This window comes from Serinus canaria, chromosome 1 (assembly GCF_022539315.1).
Source record: "Serinus canaria isolate serCan28SL12 chromosome 1, serCan2020, whole genome shotgun sequence".
Classification (NCBI taxonomy): Eukaryota; Metazoa; Chordata; class Aves; order Passeriformes; family Fringillidae; genus Serinus; species Serinus canaria.
In genome coordinates, this window is record NC_066313.1 from 47,545,872 (window position 1) to 47,564,714 (window position 18,843).

Below are 18,843 nucleotides of genomic sequence, written 5' to 3' on the forward strand. Positions count from 1 at the left end.
TTAAAAAAAATAATAGAAACTGTCAGCTGAGTCTGTTGAATCTCAAAGATACTTAAAAAGAATTTCCTTCTTTCAAAATGCTTGTCATCTTAGACTGTTTTCTTTTGCAATACACTGAATCCATAAAAATGAATTTTAAAAGCTTTTTGAAAGTCAGTCATTGAATATCACATCACTGGCTTATGGATTTTCATTTTCAACATGTTGTATATATAGCTGGCCTTGAGGCTGTTGTTCTTAGCTGTTACTGTCTTTTTTCCATGACAGAAGTTCACTGAAACAGTGGATGTATCTAATGTGAAATCACAGACTTGCATTTGGTTAGAATCACCAAAACACCTCCCCCGTCCCGGAATAAAATCCTAGATTCTACTAAGTGTTGAACACAGATTATTTTGATAAAGCTAGGTATGCACAGTTTTATTGGCAGTCCAGAAGAACAGGAACTTCTAGCAATGGAATGTAATGAAGTTTTACTTAGGTCATTGAAGTTCTAACTGTTGTACAAGTTTGCTTAGCACTGAGTATTTTTTTTTTTTTTTTGGAATGATAGGTTTTGTTTTCTGCTGTTTCTTTTGAATGGTTTTTGTTTCTCTCAGTATTAGAAGCTTTATAATTCTTTATCCTTTATGTTCTATTTCTTATAATCTTTTTAGAATTACTTTTGACCCTGTAAGTCTAGGTGTATTAATTCGCTAGAAAATGAAGTCCTGTTTATTTTTTTTCTGTACTTCTGGGAGGAATAAGCTGTGTACATCCCTGTGTGTAACCTTGTCTGGCTGTTAGGTGCTAACACTGCTGCTTACTCACTCTTCTTGCCTAATGGAACAGGGAAGGAAGTAAGAAAAAAGCTCATGGGTCAAGATAAATGCAGGGAGATTGCTTTCATTCCTCACTAACCTTGGTGGCTGCAGGTTTTTCACACTTTTCTTCCTAGTAATAGCTATGCAGCATTTTTTGTCAGTTCTTAAATGCGTTATCCCAGAGGCAATGCCAGCATCGCTGATGGCTCAACTTTGGCAAGGGATGAGTCCGTTTTGGAGCTGGCTGGAGCTGGCTCTGTTTATGGGAGCAGCCCCATGTCTCTTCCCACAGGGGCTATGCCTTCAGCCTCTCCCACTACCAAAACCTTGCCATATAATCACAGTACACATGTTCAGTTTCATCCAGACCTTGAATTTCATTGTAGCTTAAAAGCTTGGTTTCATGGCCGTTGGACATATTGGCTGCATAGTTGAACTTGACTGTAATGTATGAGTTTCAGTCTTTGAATTATTTCAAAATGTGCTCCAAATGGGACTACATTATCATGTTCTAATCAAGTTTCCACTGCATTTGATCTGATCTGACAGCTATCCACCACTGGAAAATGGAGTTTAGTTCCCCCATTCCCTTAGTTCCTGTTCTTTCCCTTGAGTTAGCTTTGATGCTTGTCACACGCTTTTCAAAAACAATTAGGCTTGTTTTTTGAGTTGGTGAGTTTGATTGTTCCAACAAAGCATCTGATGCTTTTACACATTCTCATATTCAGGCGAGCAAGGCTCCCTTCTGCTGTGATGAGTTGTTAAAATGAATTTAGGTGTAATATATAACATCATCCCGTATGAAAGGTAGAGTGTAACATTATGTCATATGGCAAGAAGAATGAACTTCATTACAGTTTCTGTGTGCTTTTGAGGAGTCCTAGACTTGACATGGACTTGTCATGGCAGTGTGTTTAAGAAATATAACGGGGATAAAAGTGGCATCATATTTTAGTATTAGAAAAAGTTACTTCAATGAGCTTTGTTTCCTCCCAGCTTTGACATTGTCAATTTTTACTACTACTGCATGCACATGGCACTGTTCCACTGCTGGGTGCATGTAGGTGCAGAGAAGATGACAGAAACTGAGTTGACTTTTGTTTATCTGTTGAAGTACATTGCATGTCATGCCTGTTGAATGAAATCTGATTATGTTCGTTCTATTCATGTTTTCCCTATTTACAAAAATAAAATTTGTTGTGCTGTATGTGTTCATTGCAAAAAAAAAAAAAATTAAAAGTCAATGCAAGCTTTTTGTTTGGTAAAAGATTTGGTGAAGATGAAGCAAAATCTGTAACTTTGGTTGTTTTCATGAAATATGAACTGAAGAACACAAATCCCGATACTTGGGATTCACAGTTCAGAACAGTCATGACTGCTAGAAGTGAATCATACTTTTAGCTAAATAAATAAAAATATCAAGAAAACGACAAAGAAATTTGTTTCACTTGTTACATTCTTCATTTTTAACTGCCCTGGTACAGTCTTTTTCTAAGATCCTGATTGTTTCCACACATGCCATCTAGATTTTTTTTCACCGCCTTTTGTATTGATTGCTTTTATGTAAGTAAAGATTTCAGTTCAGCTTCCTTCTCTAAAGCAATGAAACTCTGCATAACTTAGAGTGGATTACATGGTAGTTTTCATTTGCATCAGTTTAAAGGGACTGAGAAACCAAGTAACTGAGTTTTGTTCCTAGTTAGAGTTTAGGAAGAAGATACCATTGCTTATCTGCAGTCTTTCACTTGAAAACTTGGCTTTAATGGCATAGAGGAAAGACTTGTATTTGGTCTGCTCTGTTTCTGTCTCTAATTTCATTTTCCATTTGCTGCTTGCCTGGCAGTATTGAGGAGTTAGAACTGGTGGTGTGTAACAATTAACAGCACTGGTGTTTAGGCATTTTGGAAAATTGTGTTTTCCAAAAGAGTAAAAATGAACAAAAAGTCCACTTCAGATGTCTGAACACCCAAGCTCGCTAGGATGTATTATTACCAAGAGGTGGAATCAGATCATACAGTACAGTAAGATTCTTGGTTGTGTCTCGTTAGTGTGAAGATCAATGCCATTCTGAAATGAGGAGTTTTAGCTTTTTTCTGATGTGTACTTCTGAAAGCTTTGGTGTGTCATAGGACAATCTACCTGGATATCAAAACTGTTGCCGTCGCCCACAGTATGGATTACTTAAACCAGTGAAAGTATTTTGTCTTTTTGTGTGTTTGTATGGATTTGTTGGTATATTCCTATATATAATCCTATATTGGATTTTGTTTCTCAAATGGGACAGATATGGTTAAGCATGAACTAGTTAAACAGCTTTGTCTTGTTAATTTCTTTCCACAGTTTTAAAACCGTGAAATCATGGCTCATTCAAAGACGAGAGCCAATGATGGAAAAATCACATATCCTCCAGGAGTCAAAGAAATCTCTGATAAAATATCTAAAGAAGAGATGGTGAGAAGGCTAAAGGTTAGTAAAGCAACTAATTGCTTGCAGATTACAGTTTCTTGTAAAAGATGTTCAGTAATCCTATTGCTATATTTTATATCTGGAAGGGTTTTTTTCCCTCTTTGGGCTTTACCTTTTCTATGCATAGAAGGAGAAAATTGTTTGCTCTTGTGCCTTCTGTTCTACCACTTTCTTGAAATGGTTTATTCAAAAAAGGTTTAAATGCATTTAAAAATCACAAATAGAAATGAGCTGCCTTAATTTAAAATGCTACTTAAATTTTATTTTGGCTACTATGCTAAGCCAGTACTTTCATTGTTTTCCAGTATTTTCCTCTCTAAAAGAGAGTAATAATTTCCAAAATAATTTGGATACCTCTCAATACATTCTTTTTTATGTCTTCATGCTCTTTGATTTGTTTATAATAACTATTATTCTCATTGTTTTAGCCTGTATCATGATGAAGGTAATTTTTGTTATACTTAAATATATACTTTGACTATACTTAGAGTCTTTGATGTATTTCTGTCTTGAATTTCTTGACCATTTTATTTGGCCTAAGCATACAGGAAAGTTGGACAGATTTGGAGGCTAATTTTGTTACTACAGTTCTGTATCTACCTGTGTACTCTCACAAAAAGGCAGGCCTGTATTGTGCAGAAGGAGTGCCTGCAGCTTGTGCTTGCCCTGTGAAGCAGTGGGGAGCAGATGTGGGATGGCAACCTTAAGTATTCTAACAGATGAAAGAGCTTAATCTGGAGTTTTCTGAAGGAGTAGTTTTAAGTCAGTTGGAACTATGGGTAAATGAACAAAAACCAATAAAATCCCAAAACAGGAGGGTTGCTTCTTGTCTTCCCCCCAGTAACATGTCTAGGCTTTGGGATTTTGATTGGTGGACTTCAGTGAGTATATTGCATTCTATGATACTGAATAAAAGACAAAATTTATAATTTTACATATGAATGATTCCTAAGAGAAGGAATTCTTTGTTAGCTCAGCTTGTGGAAATGCAGCACCACAGTTCTTACTATTCCTTTTTCTCCTGTAGCTTAATTTCATTTCTGGCCTTGAATGTCTAGTCCCTTCTGTCATCTTGATCTGTCTCGCAGAATAAGAGGACCTTGTAAGATGTCTTGTGTTTCTTGTTGGTTGTTTATTTTGGCTGTGAATTCATTGGTGCTCAGGCAGGAAAAAAACTGAAGTATTTCTTTTATAAGAGGTTGGATGATCCATGCTACACCACAAATGTAGAGACCTTCAGTATAAACACAGTTGCAGGTGCTAAAGAACAGTAGTTGATAAATAAGTGAACTATTAGCCTCTTGATTTCTCTGACTGCCAAATTCATGCAATTATTAGGGGAAAAGCACTTTTCTGTGCTAAAGCAGACATTCTGCTGTTTGTTGATAATGATATATTAATATAAATGCAAATTATTGAGAAATCTGAGAATAGAATGGAAATTATGCAGAGTGAATTTCTGTATTAGCATAACTTACATTGGACATTTGATGCATTTTGAATTGATGCCCTCTTGAAGTTTATAATAGATTTGGAAAGGAGATAGAAACTAAATGGTGACAGTTGTGAACTAGCACTGAAGAGAGAAAGAAGGTGATAAACTCTTGGAGATGATGAATAGTGTGAGAAAAGCATTTTTCCACAGTTTCTTTTAATACACAAGAACCAAGTCATCATCTAATGAAATATTAATTTTAGACCAGCAGTCTAATAACACACTTTTCTGTCAGTTTCATACAAGTTAATTCCAAAGCTTGTTTCTGTGGAATGATGTAGTAAAAATTGAATGGGTTAAGAAATATGTGCCACATCTGGAAGATGAAGCTTCAGGAGTATAAATTGTGGTGGTCTGGGTGTGATTTCAGGCTCTGGAGTCCTCTAACTTACCGCTTTGCAGGAACCCAGAAAACCATGCTAGGAGAACTAGCTTGTTTTCCTTTGTTTTTCCTTAAACACTGTGATGGATTGCTCTGCAGACAGGATGACTGATCTTTGTTGTCCTGACTTGTACAGATGTTCATGTTATCAGGGAGAAAACATGAAAGGTTCATTTCCAGAGTAGAAAAAACCCATGGTTGTTGCAAGAAGTATGAAAAGACTACTTTTCATGGAAATGAAAACAGTTCTGACTTGTAAATTAATTAGTGTGTAAGGGCACCAGTTCACTTCAGGTGGTTCATCTTGTGCCTGACTGGGGAGGACTTTATTTTTCTTGCAATGAAGTTGTGTCTGCGTAAGCTGCTGATCTTCTGTGCCTTTTTGTAAAGAATTCTCGTATGTTTGAAAACTTCACAGCTTCTATGATCCTAATTACGCAGAAGTTTGGAATATTTTGAGTTGGGCTTGTTGCTCCCTGACCAGTTATAGTAAATTTTTTGGAGGGGAAAAACAGCCCAACCAAACAACAAACAACAGCAAAGTATTTTGCAGTGTTATAGGATTCTGGGACTTTGTGTTATAATTCTTTGAATATATCTCTTCTTGCACTGAAGAAATAGATGGGAGCTTTAGCTTTAATTGTCAGGATTGTGTAATTAAGGCTGTAGTATAATTTTGTTAATTTTACAAGAGCTGAACTCTTTAAAATAACTCTGCTTCTGTGAGTCAGATAAGGAATTACTTTGTTTTGTCAATAAATTTCTCTCCTTCACAAAGTTTTTCAAATGTAAGAATTCTCACCAACTAACAGTTACTAAATATAGCTTTTCCTGCTTTTGTTTTATCCAGCATGTTAAATATTTGGTGTCCCAGGCTCCTTTTTTCTTCCATGACTTCAGTAACTGGATCCTGATAATCCTAGTGGTCATTTTAGTCTTGTTGGACAACATCCTTGCTGCTGAGCTTCCTGGATTTATATATGCATTTGCTGAAAGTGTGGGCTCTGCTTCTGCTCTTTCCTCAGAGCAGAAATAGGCAAAAACCTGAAACTGAAAGAGAATATGAGGAAAAAATCGTCACTGAATAGTTGAGAGAGAAACAAATATTTTTAATAAAGTTTTGCCATTTTCCTAATTTTCTAAGTGAATAGCTGCAACAGTGAATGCTGTTGCACTTCTTCAATTGTCAAACTCAAAAAGATCTGGGAAGTTTACAATTAGGCTTTCAGACTAAGACTGAGACTGTGTGTTGGTTCAGTTGATAGAGGACTTGGCCAGGTATTTCCTGTGCCCTGAAAAATGAAAACACTGGTGCTTAAGTAAGTACTACTGCATAGCTAATAATTCTTCTGACAGAAGTTGCAGAAAACCAGAAAAGTAATTATTAGTAAGGATTCTGTTACACAAAGTATTTTATCTTATGTACTGATGTGTGTGTCTGTCTATTTAGATGGTTGTGAAAACTTTCATGGATATGGACCAGGACTCTGAAGAAGAAAAGGAGCTCTACCTAAATCTTGCTTTACATCTTGCTTCAGATTTTTTCCTCAAACATCCTGATAAGGATGTACGTTTGTTGGTAGCATGTTGTCTTGCTGATATTTTCAGAATTTATGCCCCTGAAGCTCCATACACTTCACCGGATAAACTGAAGGTAAATAAAATTAATCTCTTTGTCCTCAGCAGGTTTTTACACTCAGTGATTAATATAATTGGTCATGACTGCTTTTTGCCTCCTTTTATTTCTGGTTCAGCCTAAACAGTTCAAAGCTTTCACTTGATTTTGGGATGGGATTGGTCAAGTCAGTTGTCCATGACGTAAAGGGCTATATAGTACATATTCCAATAACTTGCAGAGTTTTGGATTTGTATTGAAATTAATTATTTTATTGAACTGTTTTTGGGATTTGCAGGTTACTTTACTTAAGAAATATTGATTATATGTATAGCTTTTATCAAAATCTCTTGCAAGATAGCTAATACCTTTACTTGGGAAAATACCCCTGCATCTCCAGTTAAACTACCAAGTAGCAGGTACTTGTATATTTATAGATGCTATAAAGGTGCTATTGAAACAAATATAAAGTACTTTTGTACAGAGTTAAATGATATTTGATGTGACTTGGAAAATTCTGTAATTACAAACATCGCTGATCCCACTAGATGGAGATGGTTGGTAGAGAAATGTCAGGTTTGAAAAGGAAATACAGATCTGACTAATTTGTTCCAGAAAGAACTAATTTTAATATTATTTTGTCAGTTCTTTTACTTTTCAAAGTAGAAATCTAACTTAGTTCCCAGCTCTCAAAATCAAACTGTTTTCCTTGTGCAGTCAGAATCTAGAGTAATGAACTGAGTTTTGGGGGAAATTTACAAAAACAGGTGAAAGTAACACTGAAAAATGCCTGCTTTTTCATCTCCTTCATTTAGAAATGTGTGTGGTCTTTTTTGTTTAGTTTGGTTTGGTTTTTGTTTATTCCACAGTAGGATAAAAAGATGGTTGTGGTGGATGGTCTATCTATTTTCACTTAAGAGGAAATCACTCAATTTCTCATCTAATGGTTTTGCCAGCAGTGCTTCCTGATTAGGGAAACTGTGCAGTTTCAACTGCTGTAGTACATCTTTTGTTAACAGATATACTGGAGAGATATCTAGGGAGTTTTCTTAGTTCTGTTTTCTTAATTCTGAATTAGTGTGTAATCCCAGGTACAACATCTATTTCCTGTACTTATTGATTGCACCATCTTCAACTGGAGATAAATATTAGCTTTCTCTACTGTGCTATATTTAAATCTGGTTTTCAGGTGTCCTGATTTCTAGTTCAGTTTTTAGTAGATGTTTTCATTTGCTTGTTAGGCTAAGAGCTTTTAATTTCTCTCTTTCTGAATTGGGCTAACTAAGTTCCTGCTTAGAGTATTTGATCTACCAAATGCTACTAAGCTTCACATTTCGTAGTGTACACTATTGGAAGGGTTACAGTACTGATCTAATCTGAAGTATCAGAGTACTACAGTCACTACTTGGACAGAACTTGGAATGGATGAGGGACTCCCACTGCCAGCATTGAGTTCTGTAATCTGTGTGGATTTCAGAATTCAGTTTCTTGATGCAGTTTTTTAAACATATTTTGAGAAATAAAGACAAGCCAAACCTTGGGACCCTTGCCTAGGGCTGCTGGGGTAGGTTTCTTGCAAACCCGTTTCTTCTGAACTCAGCTTTTGTGGTTGCAGGACAAGCTCTGATAGAAATGTCGAAGAGTTCCCTCCACTTTATGACAGAGGTAAGAGGAAGAATGCTTCCTCTTGGGTTATATCTTGGCACTGTTTTTACGCAGTATTTAATATAAAATCCATACTGCAGCTGAGTCTGTTCTTGTATGTTTAACACCAAAGTTAAAAATGGCAAAGGGGAGTGCTGAAAAGACTTAATTTTTTGAGCAGAAAAAACTCAAATCTTAAGTTTTTGCCCTTGCTTCAGATTCAGTGGATCTCTTTGTAACTTACATATTGTGCAAGTGAGATGCTGAGGAAAGGGATAAGAATCTCAGCTTTTCCTTTTTTATGTTTATCATCAGTGTAAATCTTACATTCCTTGCTGATCATTGAAAGAGGGTTGATAACAGGGATGGAAAATGCCATGAGTAGAATAAAAACAGAGCTGGAGTATGTTTGCTCTGCTGGGATCTTGAAACTTCTAACTTTGAGCCCTCCTCAGTCTGTGTAAAGCTTAGAGCCCAAATCTAATTTTCTGGTGGGAAGATAATCTAATCATTTATATGTGCCAGTTGAAAATGATATAAGCAGAAGGACTGTCTACCTGTCTCTGCTGAAATGTAGATGTTAAAAAGGGTAGCAGAACCTCAGTTATCTGAAGGTGTTCTCTGGTGAGAGCCATGACTGATGATTACTGAAGCCATTATGTAGTTAATTGGCATCATGACAGCAATCCACAAAACAAACCAAAAAACCCCAAACCAAACAAAAAAAACCCAAAGTAAAACAAAACAAAAACCAAAACAACAACAAAAACCCAAAACAAACAAACAAAATCCCTAAATTTGAAGTGTGAGCACTTTTGTTTTTGAAGTCTTGATCCTAATGTAGACTTGCTTTATGCAGTCTCATACGAAAACCTATTGTCCAGTTGTGAAATTATTGCCATTTTTTGGCTGCAGCCAAAGTTTATTTTAGCCCATGTTTTGAATTTATGAATGCATATGTTCAAGTCGTATGTTATGTGTGCTTAAAAAAGGGAAAAATGTTTGGTCATAGTACATGAGATATTAAAAATTAGTGAGTATTTCTGAATTTAGTCTGTGTTGCTTTCTTTAAATAGGAATAGGAAAAAATAGTTTAGGAGTAAATGCGTACTTTTTCAAACCATGCTGTTATTTGAAGCATTCAGGTGTTGGACTTATTGTAAATGTATCCTATTCATTAATGTTTGCAGTTATATACAGCACAATGATGAGAACTTTCTTTTGGAAAGTTAGTAGGGTCTTCGAATCACGTTCAGTAGATAAGTATTGCATACTGAGCTGTAGGATAAAAACTGAGATACTTGCTTAAATGAACTGATTGAGATTTACCTCTACAAGTAAAGTTTAACACAAAATAATTAACACAGAGCATGGGTTCTAAGATTAAGTAGTTTTTATGTTTGGTATTAGTCAGTCTGTCACATGCCTCCTTTCTTCTTCGGTTGATTCTTATTCTTCCCTGAGACTCAGTTTGAATGTGTTCTATACTTCACAGAACCTTCCAGTGTACCTGTTTTCCGTAAGACAGCATTCTTGGGTGGGGACTGATGGCCTACTAGTGTTCAGGCACTAATTTTTAAAGGAGGGATTCTTCAGATGGGCTTTCTTATGGGAACTGAATTCTTCTGAGTGGTTGGAAGCCATTAGTGTGTCCTTTGTGTCTTTTAGTTTAATTTCAGCTAAAGAGTCTAGATTGTGTGCTCTGTAAGGGATCTGAAGTGTGAACCAGTGATCCTACAGATCATCCTTAACTCTTCAAAATCTGTTTCAAACGAAATTAGAACATTAATGTAGCTGTAGCTCTGAACAGTGTGCTTGCTGTGCTTTTTTGCCAAGATTTGGTGATGTCACATGTAATCTAGTTCTTGATTTTACCTAGATCCACAGTAAGTGCTCAGCCTGGATTTTCTGTTTATGGTTTTGGAAAAAAAGAAACCATATTCTTGTCTTTTGTCTGTGTGTTTTCCTTGGGGGACTTAGAGGACATGGTCATTTTGAAAGTGTTACAGAAACACCTTATAGACTATTTAGAGGATAGATTTTCAGGATTAACAGTAAGGCTCTGTTCTATTTATTATGGTAACTTTATAGCTTTTGGAATATATTTGATTTACTCCTAGGTTGTCAGATGAAACACAGATATAGTTGAGGCTGTGAAGAGTGTTTCTGGTGATACTTATTTCTAAATATTTTGATTTAATGTAGTTGTATTAGATTAATGTAGTTGTAGTTGTGAATTTCCAGCTGTTAATTATCTGAATGTGAAAAAAAAATTAAGATACATTCTTGTATGTTTCTATTTAGTTCAAAATTGACTATATGCTCCTTGTAACCTGCTTCAATTTACTATGTGAGACTTTTTCTGAAGGAGTCTTCTGGTGGTGAAAGTTGATAGAGGAAGCAGAAGGAACTTGGTTTGTTAGTTTTTGCAAGAGATGTTATCTGTGTCAGTATCTTGATGACAGAGAAATGCACAAACAATTCAGAGTGAACATATAATAGCATCTCTTAGGAAAGATGTAGTTCCCTACTGCTATTTTCTACTTCTTTTGAAACTGTAATATGATATAAAAATATGAAATTCATTGTCCTGCTGAATAATAATCTCTTGACTTCTGCAGTCAGACAGTTGCAGCTGTGTTTGTCGAGTGCTTTTTTTTTTAAAATGAAAAACATTTGTTTCCTTAGGGAAAGGTTACTTTCTCAACCCTTTAAAGAAATATGAAGTATTTTTAAATTACTCCTAGACATTTTCCATGATGTTTTTGTAGATGATCTTCTTTTTAATAGTGAAATAATGTCTGTCATTGCTGCATATTTTGTAGTGACTAAATAATACAACTAATTTTAAAAGGTAATTGTTTTATATTGAACGTTTAATTGCAGTTTATTGAATAACTAGCACTTATTTCTTTTCAGGATATATTTATGTTCATAACAAGGCAACTTAAAGGTTTAGAAGATACAAAAAGCCCCCAGTTTAATCGATACTTTTATTTGCTTGAGGTAAGCTTCATAACTTCTTTAATAATAATTGTTAAACATAATCTTTCAATTTAATCTTGTGTTAACTTCTCCTTTTATTTTTTCCTGTTCCAACACAGAACATTGCTTGGGTCAAGTCTTATAACATATGCTTTGAATTAGAGGACAGCAATGAGATTTTTACACAGCTGTATAGAACGCTGTTTTCAGTAATAAAGTGAGTATTTTCACCCCAGATTTCACTGTATATTATTGCATGATTGAGGTCAGTGAGTTCTAACTTTTAGCATTAATGAGTTTTGTAATTTAGTTTAACTAAAGGTAGCAGAACTGTCAGTTGTTTCATTAAAACAGAAAAAAGACACATTGCATATCATCTTTTTTTTCCTAAGAAACTTCACTTTAGTTGTCATTAACTGCATTTATTTTATTCTGTTCTTGAAACTGAATGGTGTAGAATGCAATTCTAAGGAATTTGGAGGGTTTTTGCTGTGAAAACATGAGTCAGAAAGTAGCAGACACTGGAAGGTACTGCTAGAGATAGTCTAGTCTTTTCCCTTTGCTCAAACCAGCTTGAGCAGATTGCCCAGAACTGTAGCCAGTTAGGTTTTGGGCATCTCCAAGGATGGAAAGGCTGTGAAGGTTTCCCAAAGACGTTTGGGAAACCTTCTAGTGCTCAATTACCCTTCTAAATGTCTGAATGGTATGTCTTGTATTTCACCCTGTGCCCACTGCCTCTTGTTCTGTAACTGGACACCAGTGAGCATGTGGTGCCTTGTCTTCTCAGCTCCCAGCATCAGGTATTTAAACTTATCATTAAGTTCTTTCCTGAGCACTCTCTTCTCAAGGCTAAAAAGTAGATGTCAGCTTTCTCAGCCCTTCCTTCCATGAGAGCAGCTCCAGGCCCTTAATCATCTTTATGAACCTTGGCTGGACTTGAGTCCACGATGTGTGTGTCCTTTTAGTGCTGGGAAGCCCAGAACTGGACACAGCACTCCAAAGGAAGTCTCCCCAGTGCTAGGCAGAGCAGAGGGATGCTCTAATACACTGTCTTTTCATGGTAGGGACAGATAGAGTCTTACTGCAGTACTGAATGAGGAGAGCATGAAATTTACGAATGATGGTATATGCAATCAAGGAATCAAAGTATTTTGATTTCTAAGAAAACTTGTGGTTTGCTGATTTTATTCCTTGTTTGCCATCACCACAGGGAGTACTCTGAACAGAAGTTGTACTTTATATAGATATTACACTAAGAATTCTTGTTTTTAATTTCAGCAACGGTCATAACCAAAAAGTACACATGCACATGGTTGATCTAATGAGCTCTATCATTTGTGAGGGAGATACTGTGTCACAGGAACTTTTGGATACAGTGTTAGTTAATCTAGTGCCAGCACATAAGGTAAGACTTAGTGGCTTATGTTTTGTTTTGTTCTGTTGGTTTTTTTGTAATCATAATTTATTGGATGTATGTGTTCAGATATGCGGATCTAATTTAGAGAATGGCTGTAGCAAATGTCTTTGTGTTATCTGGATTTTTTTTTAGCAAGCAAGTAATTTTAATAGAAAATTCAGTGAACTTTCATTGCTCTGATGTACTTTCCATAAGCGAAGTATCAGTGGTCACAGTAATCTAAATGGTTGAATGTCATATGAATTTAAACAGGTTTTTTTGGTGCCATCAATGCCAGTAGAATGGAATAGAGAAGTTACATACATCCTTTGGAAAGTTTTTATTAATTCATGTAATGCTGCATCAACAGTTGAAACTAAGATGCTGCCCTGAGTGGGAGGGAAAAAGTTGTTACAACTGCTAATTTGTAATTGGCTCTGTTGTATTTCAGAAATGTTGGCTTGGTGTTATTTTTATGTTTCTGATGAAGCCATAGAATCAAACCTGTGTGCAGAAATGATGGTTCAGGAATAGCCCAAGGAATGGCTATCTTAACTTAATGAATCATGTCATGTTTAAAAAAAAAAAAAGTCTCCTATAAATGAACTTAAGGAAAAACTTCAGAACTGTGTACATGTTGTGATCTTAAATGATTAAAAAGCATGGAACTCTGACTCCTTAGTTCAGGAATTTAACTGTGTCCTACTGAAATCTCATGGGCTACTCACTTTAAGTTGTGCATGACAAAAAAAAGACTGTGGGGAATTATCTAGAAAATGTATCTTTAGCTGTGTTTCGGACACTTCTCATAGCTTTTTTTTTTTCTTAAAATATGTTCAGGAAGGTGCTAACTGCTGTAGTTTCTAAAAAGTAAGGTTAAGTGGTTATTAACAGAGATATGCTTTGGAGTGCATGCTAGTGTGCCCTTACCACTAGCCATTAATTTCAGTAAATAAGTAGGATATAAATTATTTTCTATTGACAGTGAAAAACTAAATGCTTAGTGTAGGTCAGTAAATTTTTTTTCACCACTGGGAATGTTTTAGCTTCCACACTGGAAATGTGTCCTTCAAGGAGTCTAATGCTTGTGTGCCAAACTAGACTGAAATTTGTGTGGCTAAAGTTCAGATTTATGAAGTAAAGCTTTGGAATACAAAAAAAAAAAACAAACCAAAAATATGCAAAATACTTCAGTTTGTGTTCTCAGTTAGTAAGAATCTATTGTTTCATTGTGTCATCTGTGCTCAAATTGATTTGACTGTACTATTTTTATGTTTCATGTTTAATAAACTGGCTTTGAGTTGAAGAATTTGTATCCTGTTAGGATGTCTGTAGCACTAAAAGACTTCTGTTTTATAGTGGATTTAAAATTACTGACTGAAGATTTTAATAAGGGAAATATGTTTGGGGGTTTGCATTTTCTGCTGCTTTTCTTTTAATCAAAGTCTCTCTGTGGATAGGATGCTCATTTATTGCCTGCTTTCTAACAAATAGATATATAATGTCAGATTGTATTCTGAGTATGTTTACCTTTTTTTTTTTTTTTTTTTCCATTCTAATGGAGAGGAACTTCTAATGTTTTTCTGTTGCATCTCAAAGTCTTCACATGGTGAATTTTTATTTAAAATTATTTAAAATTTGGGTCCTCTACTACTTTCTGTGGCTACTGATGTCAAGTTGGAAAAGTGTAATAAATTCAGAGTTGAGAATTTTTCCACCCTTCAATTGAGCACAAAACTAGAAGGAGATAGGGATAAGGTCCACCATAAAAAAAGAGCTGTGTCTTGGCTGACCTCACTGTTCAGCTGTGTGGGCTGTGGAAAAGGGAAATTGAGTTATCAGACTGGTCACCAGAAATGGCATTAAGGCAGGCATTGGTGTAATGGTCTGTAGGCAATCCCCAGATTTTCTTAGTGACCAAAAAATATATTTGATGGAGTGGAAGGAACAAAGATCTGCTACTAGCTCAGTTTGAAAATGATCAGATTGAGAGATTGTTGAAGACAATTATATCTATAGAAAGTGACACAGGCAATTGGTGTATTTTTAATATGCCCAAAAGGAAGGTTGTGTATGAGAGGGAATCTATAGTGGCCTTTTGAACTGAATAGCTGCATTGTAGAAAAGAGTTGTATTGGTAAAACAAGACTGAGCTCCTCAAATCTCAGTCTGTATAATTTATCTAACCTGTGGTCTCTAAGTATTTGTTGGGAGCAGAATGTTCATGCAGTGGCTGAAATTCAACATTAGACAGCTTTAGGAAAAAATTACATTAGTATTTTAAAGAGATATAGCAATTAGTTGAGCAGTTTACAAAAGGTTAATTCAATACTGTCGCCCCTTAAGTATTTTTCCAAAGATGAAAAATAGATATGGTCCATAGTCCTGAGTGGGAAATGTAAAAAGCAATGGTTCTCACAGGATGGTTGCAAAAACTCGTGCATAAAGAGCATATACTGGGCACATGATGTATTGTCAAATGTCTGAATACCATAATTAGGAGTCACTGAAGTAGTGACAACTCTAAACTACTCTATCTCCCTTGAGATTGTCATCCATCTCACTTGGTCAGGATAAAAGCCACCTGTAAACCTGAATGAAAGCAGCTGATACCAATATCAGACAAGAGGCACACTGGAGTGTGCACAGGCTTTCTTGACTAGTACAGCTGTCAGAAAGACCAATAAAATGTCAAGCTTAACTTGACTGACCATGTTCTTAACTCCTAATTTTGATACTGAATTATTTTTTTCCTTTTTTAAGTTCTTTTCTATCAACTCAACTGAAATTCTTTTGATAGGATTATATTAGGAGGGAATTAATTTAAGTGACCTAAACCCAAATAAGACCTAGAAGCAAGAGAAGAGATAGTATGAAAAAGCAAGAAAAATTAATAGTTTTCCTTTCCCCTTTAATGATCTTTTTGTATTACAATGCTTTAATGGCAGACCTGAAAACAATTTTGTGTTTGTGCAGTGTGTTAGAAGTTATACTTGATTTCCTTGGGTCTTTGCCAGTGTTCCGTTTTCAGCCTCAGGACTGCTACAGGGAATCCCACAGTGCACATCCCACGTGCTTTACATGCCCATGTTTTAGAAAAAGTGATATTGACAAATAAATTCTTAACTGTCTCTACTAGGAATTTGCTTAATATTTAGTGTTATCTATCTTGGCAACACACCTCAGCTGAGCTTTTTCTTTGTCAGCTGTCCTTAATCTGTTTACCTTCCTGAGGAGAACAAGAGAATCTCTTGAAACTGTTTTATCAGGCACTCTTGGATACTAATTCAGCTGCTGTGCCATTGATAATAACAATAAAACTGAAGATGCTTTTCAAATTCCAAGTAAATAATATGTGAAAAATATGCTTTTCAGGAATATTTACACTAGATACAGACTTAACATTTGATTTTCCTCCCAAAACTACAAGATAAAGGCTGGATTGATGCTAGCTTAGTCATCTCCTGTAAATAAAAGATAGGGCACTTACCTTTTTTTCCTTTTAAGGAGTGGGTAAAAATTATTTCACTCTCATATTTTTTGATCTGTGTTAAATTGGTCATTGAGAGGTAACTGGAAAAAAAGTAATTTAGAAAAAGTCAAGTTTGTATGAATTTCTATCACTTCTGACCCCCTTGTGCAAGAACAAATAATTTTGGCTCTGTGGCATACTCTGCTGGAGAATATTGTCGGTATAAGAACAAAAATGTGTGTACCATACAGTCAGAGAAGTTGCCACAGCTTCTTCTGTCAAAAAATAGACATTTGTCATTCTAGAGAAAAGCAGGTATGAAAAATGAGTTGACGAAACTGTAATGTTTTCCCAAGTATAAAAACCTTGAAATGCCAGCAAGAAATCCCTAAAAATCATGGTAGAAATTGAGACAAAGGAGAGAACTTGTGGTTGACCAAGATAGCCTCTATTTAGATATTATTGCTGGAGGTCTCCCAAAGCTTTAAAAACTGTGAATGTTCTGTTAACTGTTTCTTAACATTCTTTTCTGAAACAAAACTGCAAGTTCTGGGGGAAGAAGTCTGGTTCAGATGTTAAGTGTAACCTCAGTTTTCTTGCAGAAGATTTGTGTTCTGCCTTCTCAGGGATGGTTCTTTTGTTTCTGCTTATTAATCAATATTTTGTTTTTTTTCCTTCAAGTTGTACTAATTGCTAATGATTATTTTAAACAATGTTGCCAAGTGATGGCTTTTTTCCTAGCCTGTTCAGGACTCTAAAAACCTTAGGCCTACTGGGTGCTCCTAAATGCATCCTGATTAAGATAATTGTCCCCATGATGAGGGCTTTCTTAAATCATTAAAAGATCTTGAAATACACATCAATTTTCTTTACAAACATATGGAAAGATTGTACAGGTAATAATGGTAGAAGAGCTTATCTAAGAACAGAGAAAAAAATTGTCAAATTACATGTTATCCTTTTAAAATTTCTCCTTCAGGGGAAGGAAGTTTAGGATATTTTTGTGACTGTTGAATTAGTCAAAAGGTTTGGTTCTGTAAAAGATCTTTGAACCTACTTTGTAAAGGCTGGTCTGCTCTTGCTTTCATTTCACCTAAGCAGTGCCACTTTTGCTTGTTTCTGATATTTTCCTGAAACTGGAAAATGAGGAGAAAACTTGTGTGCTTTTAAGACTTCTTTGATACTGTTATTTTCAGAAAGTGGGGCCTCTGGACATTTGAGGGTCATGACTATTGGCACTATTAAATCAAGTACAGGAGGCATGAAAAAATACCTAACTTTCCTTAGCTGCTTGTACTCTGGACTATTTTTCCTCTTTAGAGCTCTTTTTAGATAGATATTTGCATTACATTCCTTCTTATTCAGGGATGCAAATAGCCACTACTGGCATTTATCTTGGGAAGCATTAAGCTTTGAAGTGAACTGCTGTGCAAAAGATACAAGCTGAAACTGTCATTAATGTGAATCAGAACAGTTCTGCCTGTTGAAACTCTCCTGTGCTAGACTGCTGTTTAGACTTGTTTTATACTAAACCAGATCTTGCTCATTCATGATCCAGAGTTCCCTCTTCTCCAGGTGAAAGTGGTTTTCTTTGTGTTGTTGGGGGTGAACTGTGAAGCCAAGAAGGAACAGAGCAAGAATTACAAGTGGCATACATTGCTTGTTATAGTCATTTGAGCCTTTTCTTTCCTGAACCATAACAATTTTGAATAACAGAAAATGAATTATTTCAGTGGAAATACCTATTTTAAAAAAATTTTTATTGTGACCATAAAGAACAATCCAGCATGCAGTGTTTTCTCTTTTCTGGGACATGGAATAATTGTACAGTTTTGTAATAAGATGAAGGTATTTTATATATTAAAGTATTTTTCCAGAATTGGAATTTTTCGTTACCTTCTCTATTGGCTTTTAGTAAAACAGACACTTCAGGCATGAGTCTTTGTAGTGTTTCAAGTCCACCTGACTTAATTCTATCAGTAGATAAGTCAAAGATGGTTTTGTTTTATATTACCAGAAAATGTTAATCTGTTCCCACTGCTGTTTAGGAGCCTATAGTTCTATAGGGTTTTTTAAATTTCAGACAGTATTCTACATATCTTTGGAAATCCTCTCTTTCATTCAGCATATCCAAGTAAAGAAATACCCTGGGTTGTTGCATGACACCTTGTGTTTGCTATTCATTGTGCTACAAGAAGTTTTCTTCCTTTTATGATGAGAAATATCTTAAAAAAGCAAACACAAACTGCCCCTTTTTTACTGTTGAATTATAAACTGAATATACTGGGGTTTTTTTAATTGCAAAGACTAATAAAAATTGTAGAAACTATATCTTTGTAGAGTTTTTTTAGCTATTAAAATACTACATATTGTTGTGTATTGAAGACTTTTTTCTTCATTCTCCTGTATGTTAATCAACTGCTGTGGGTGTCGCAAGGGCTGAGTTGTATTTTCTCCTGAAAATTTTTTGAAAAAAAATTGTGATATAGAAATTGGAGAAAGGATGTAACAACTGGAGCGTGGTGAATGTGTGCAGGGAAAGGGAGAAAACAATGATAGAGCAATAACCCATTTAGACAAATGGA

At 35.4% G+C, this 18,843-nt stretch overlaps 1 protein-coding gene across 4 annotated transcripts in view; it reads left to right on the forward strand.

The window, feature by feature from the left end:
* Positions 1-18,843, forward strand: part of PDS5B (PDS5 cohesin associated factor B) — a 99,895-nt gene that overhangs the window by 16,851 nt on the left and 64,201 nt on the right. For all 4 annotated transcript variants that reach the window (XM_050973074.1, XM_050973085.1, XM_050973083.1 and 1 more), the window contains 5 exons: positions 3,144-3,269; positions 6,597-6,800; positions 11,325-11,411; positions 11,510-11,607; positions 12,669-12,795. In XM_050973074.1, the coding sequence (XP_050829031.1) occupies positions 3,162-3,269; positions 6,597-6,800; positions 11,325-11,411; positions 11,510-11,607; positions 12,669-12,795 (624 nt within the window). In that variant the 5' untranslated portion in view covers positions 3,144-3,161. The remainder of the gene's footprint in view (positions 1-3,143; positions 3,270-6,596; positions 6,801-11,324; positions 11,412-11,509; positions 11,608-12,668; positions 12,796-18,843) is intronic.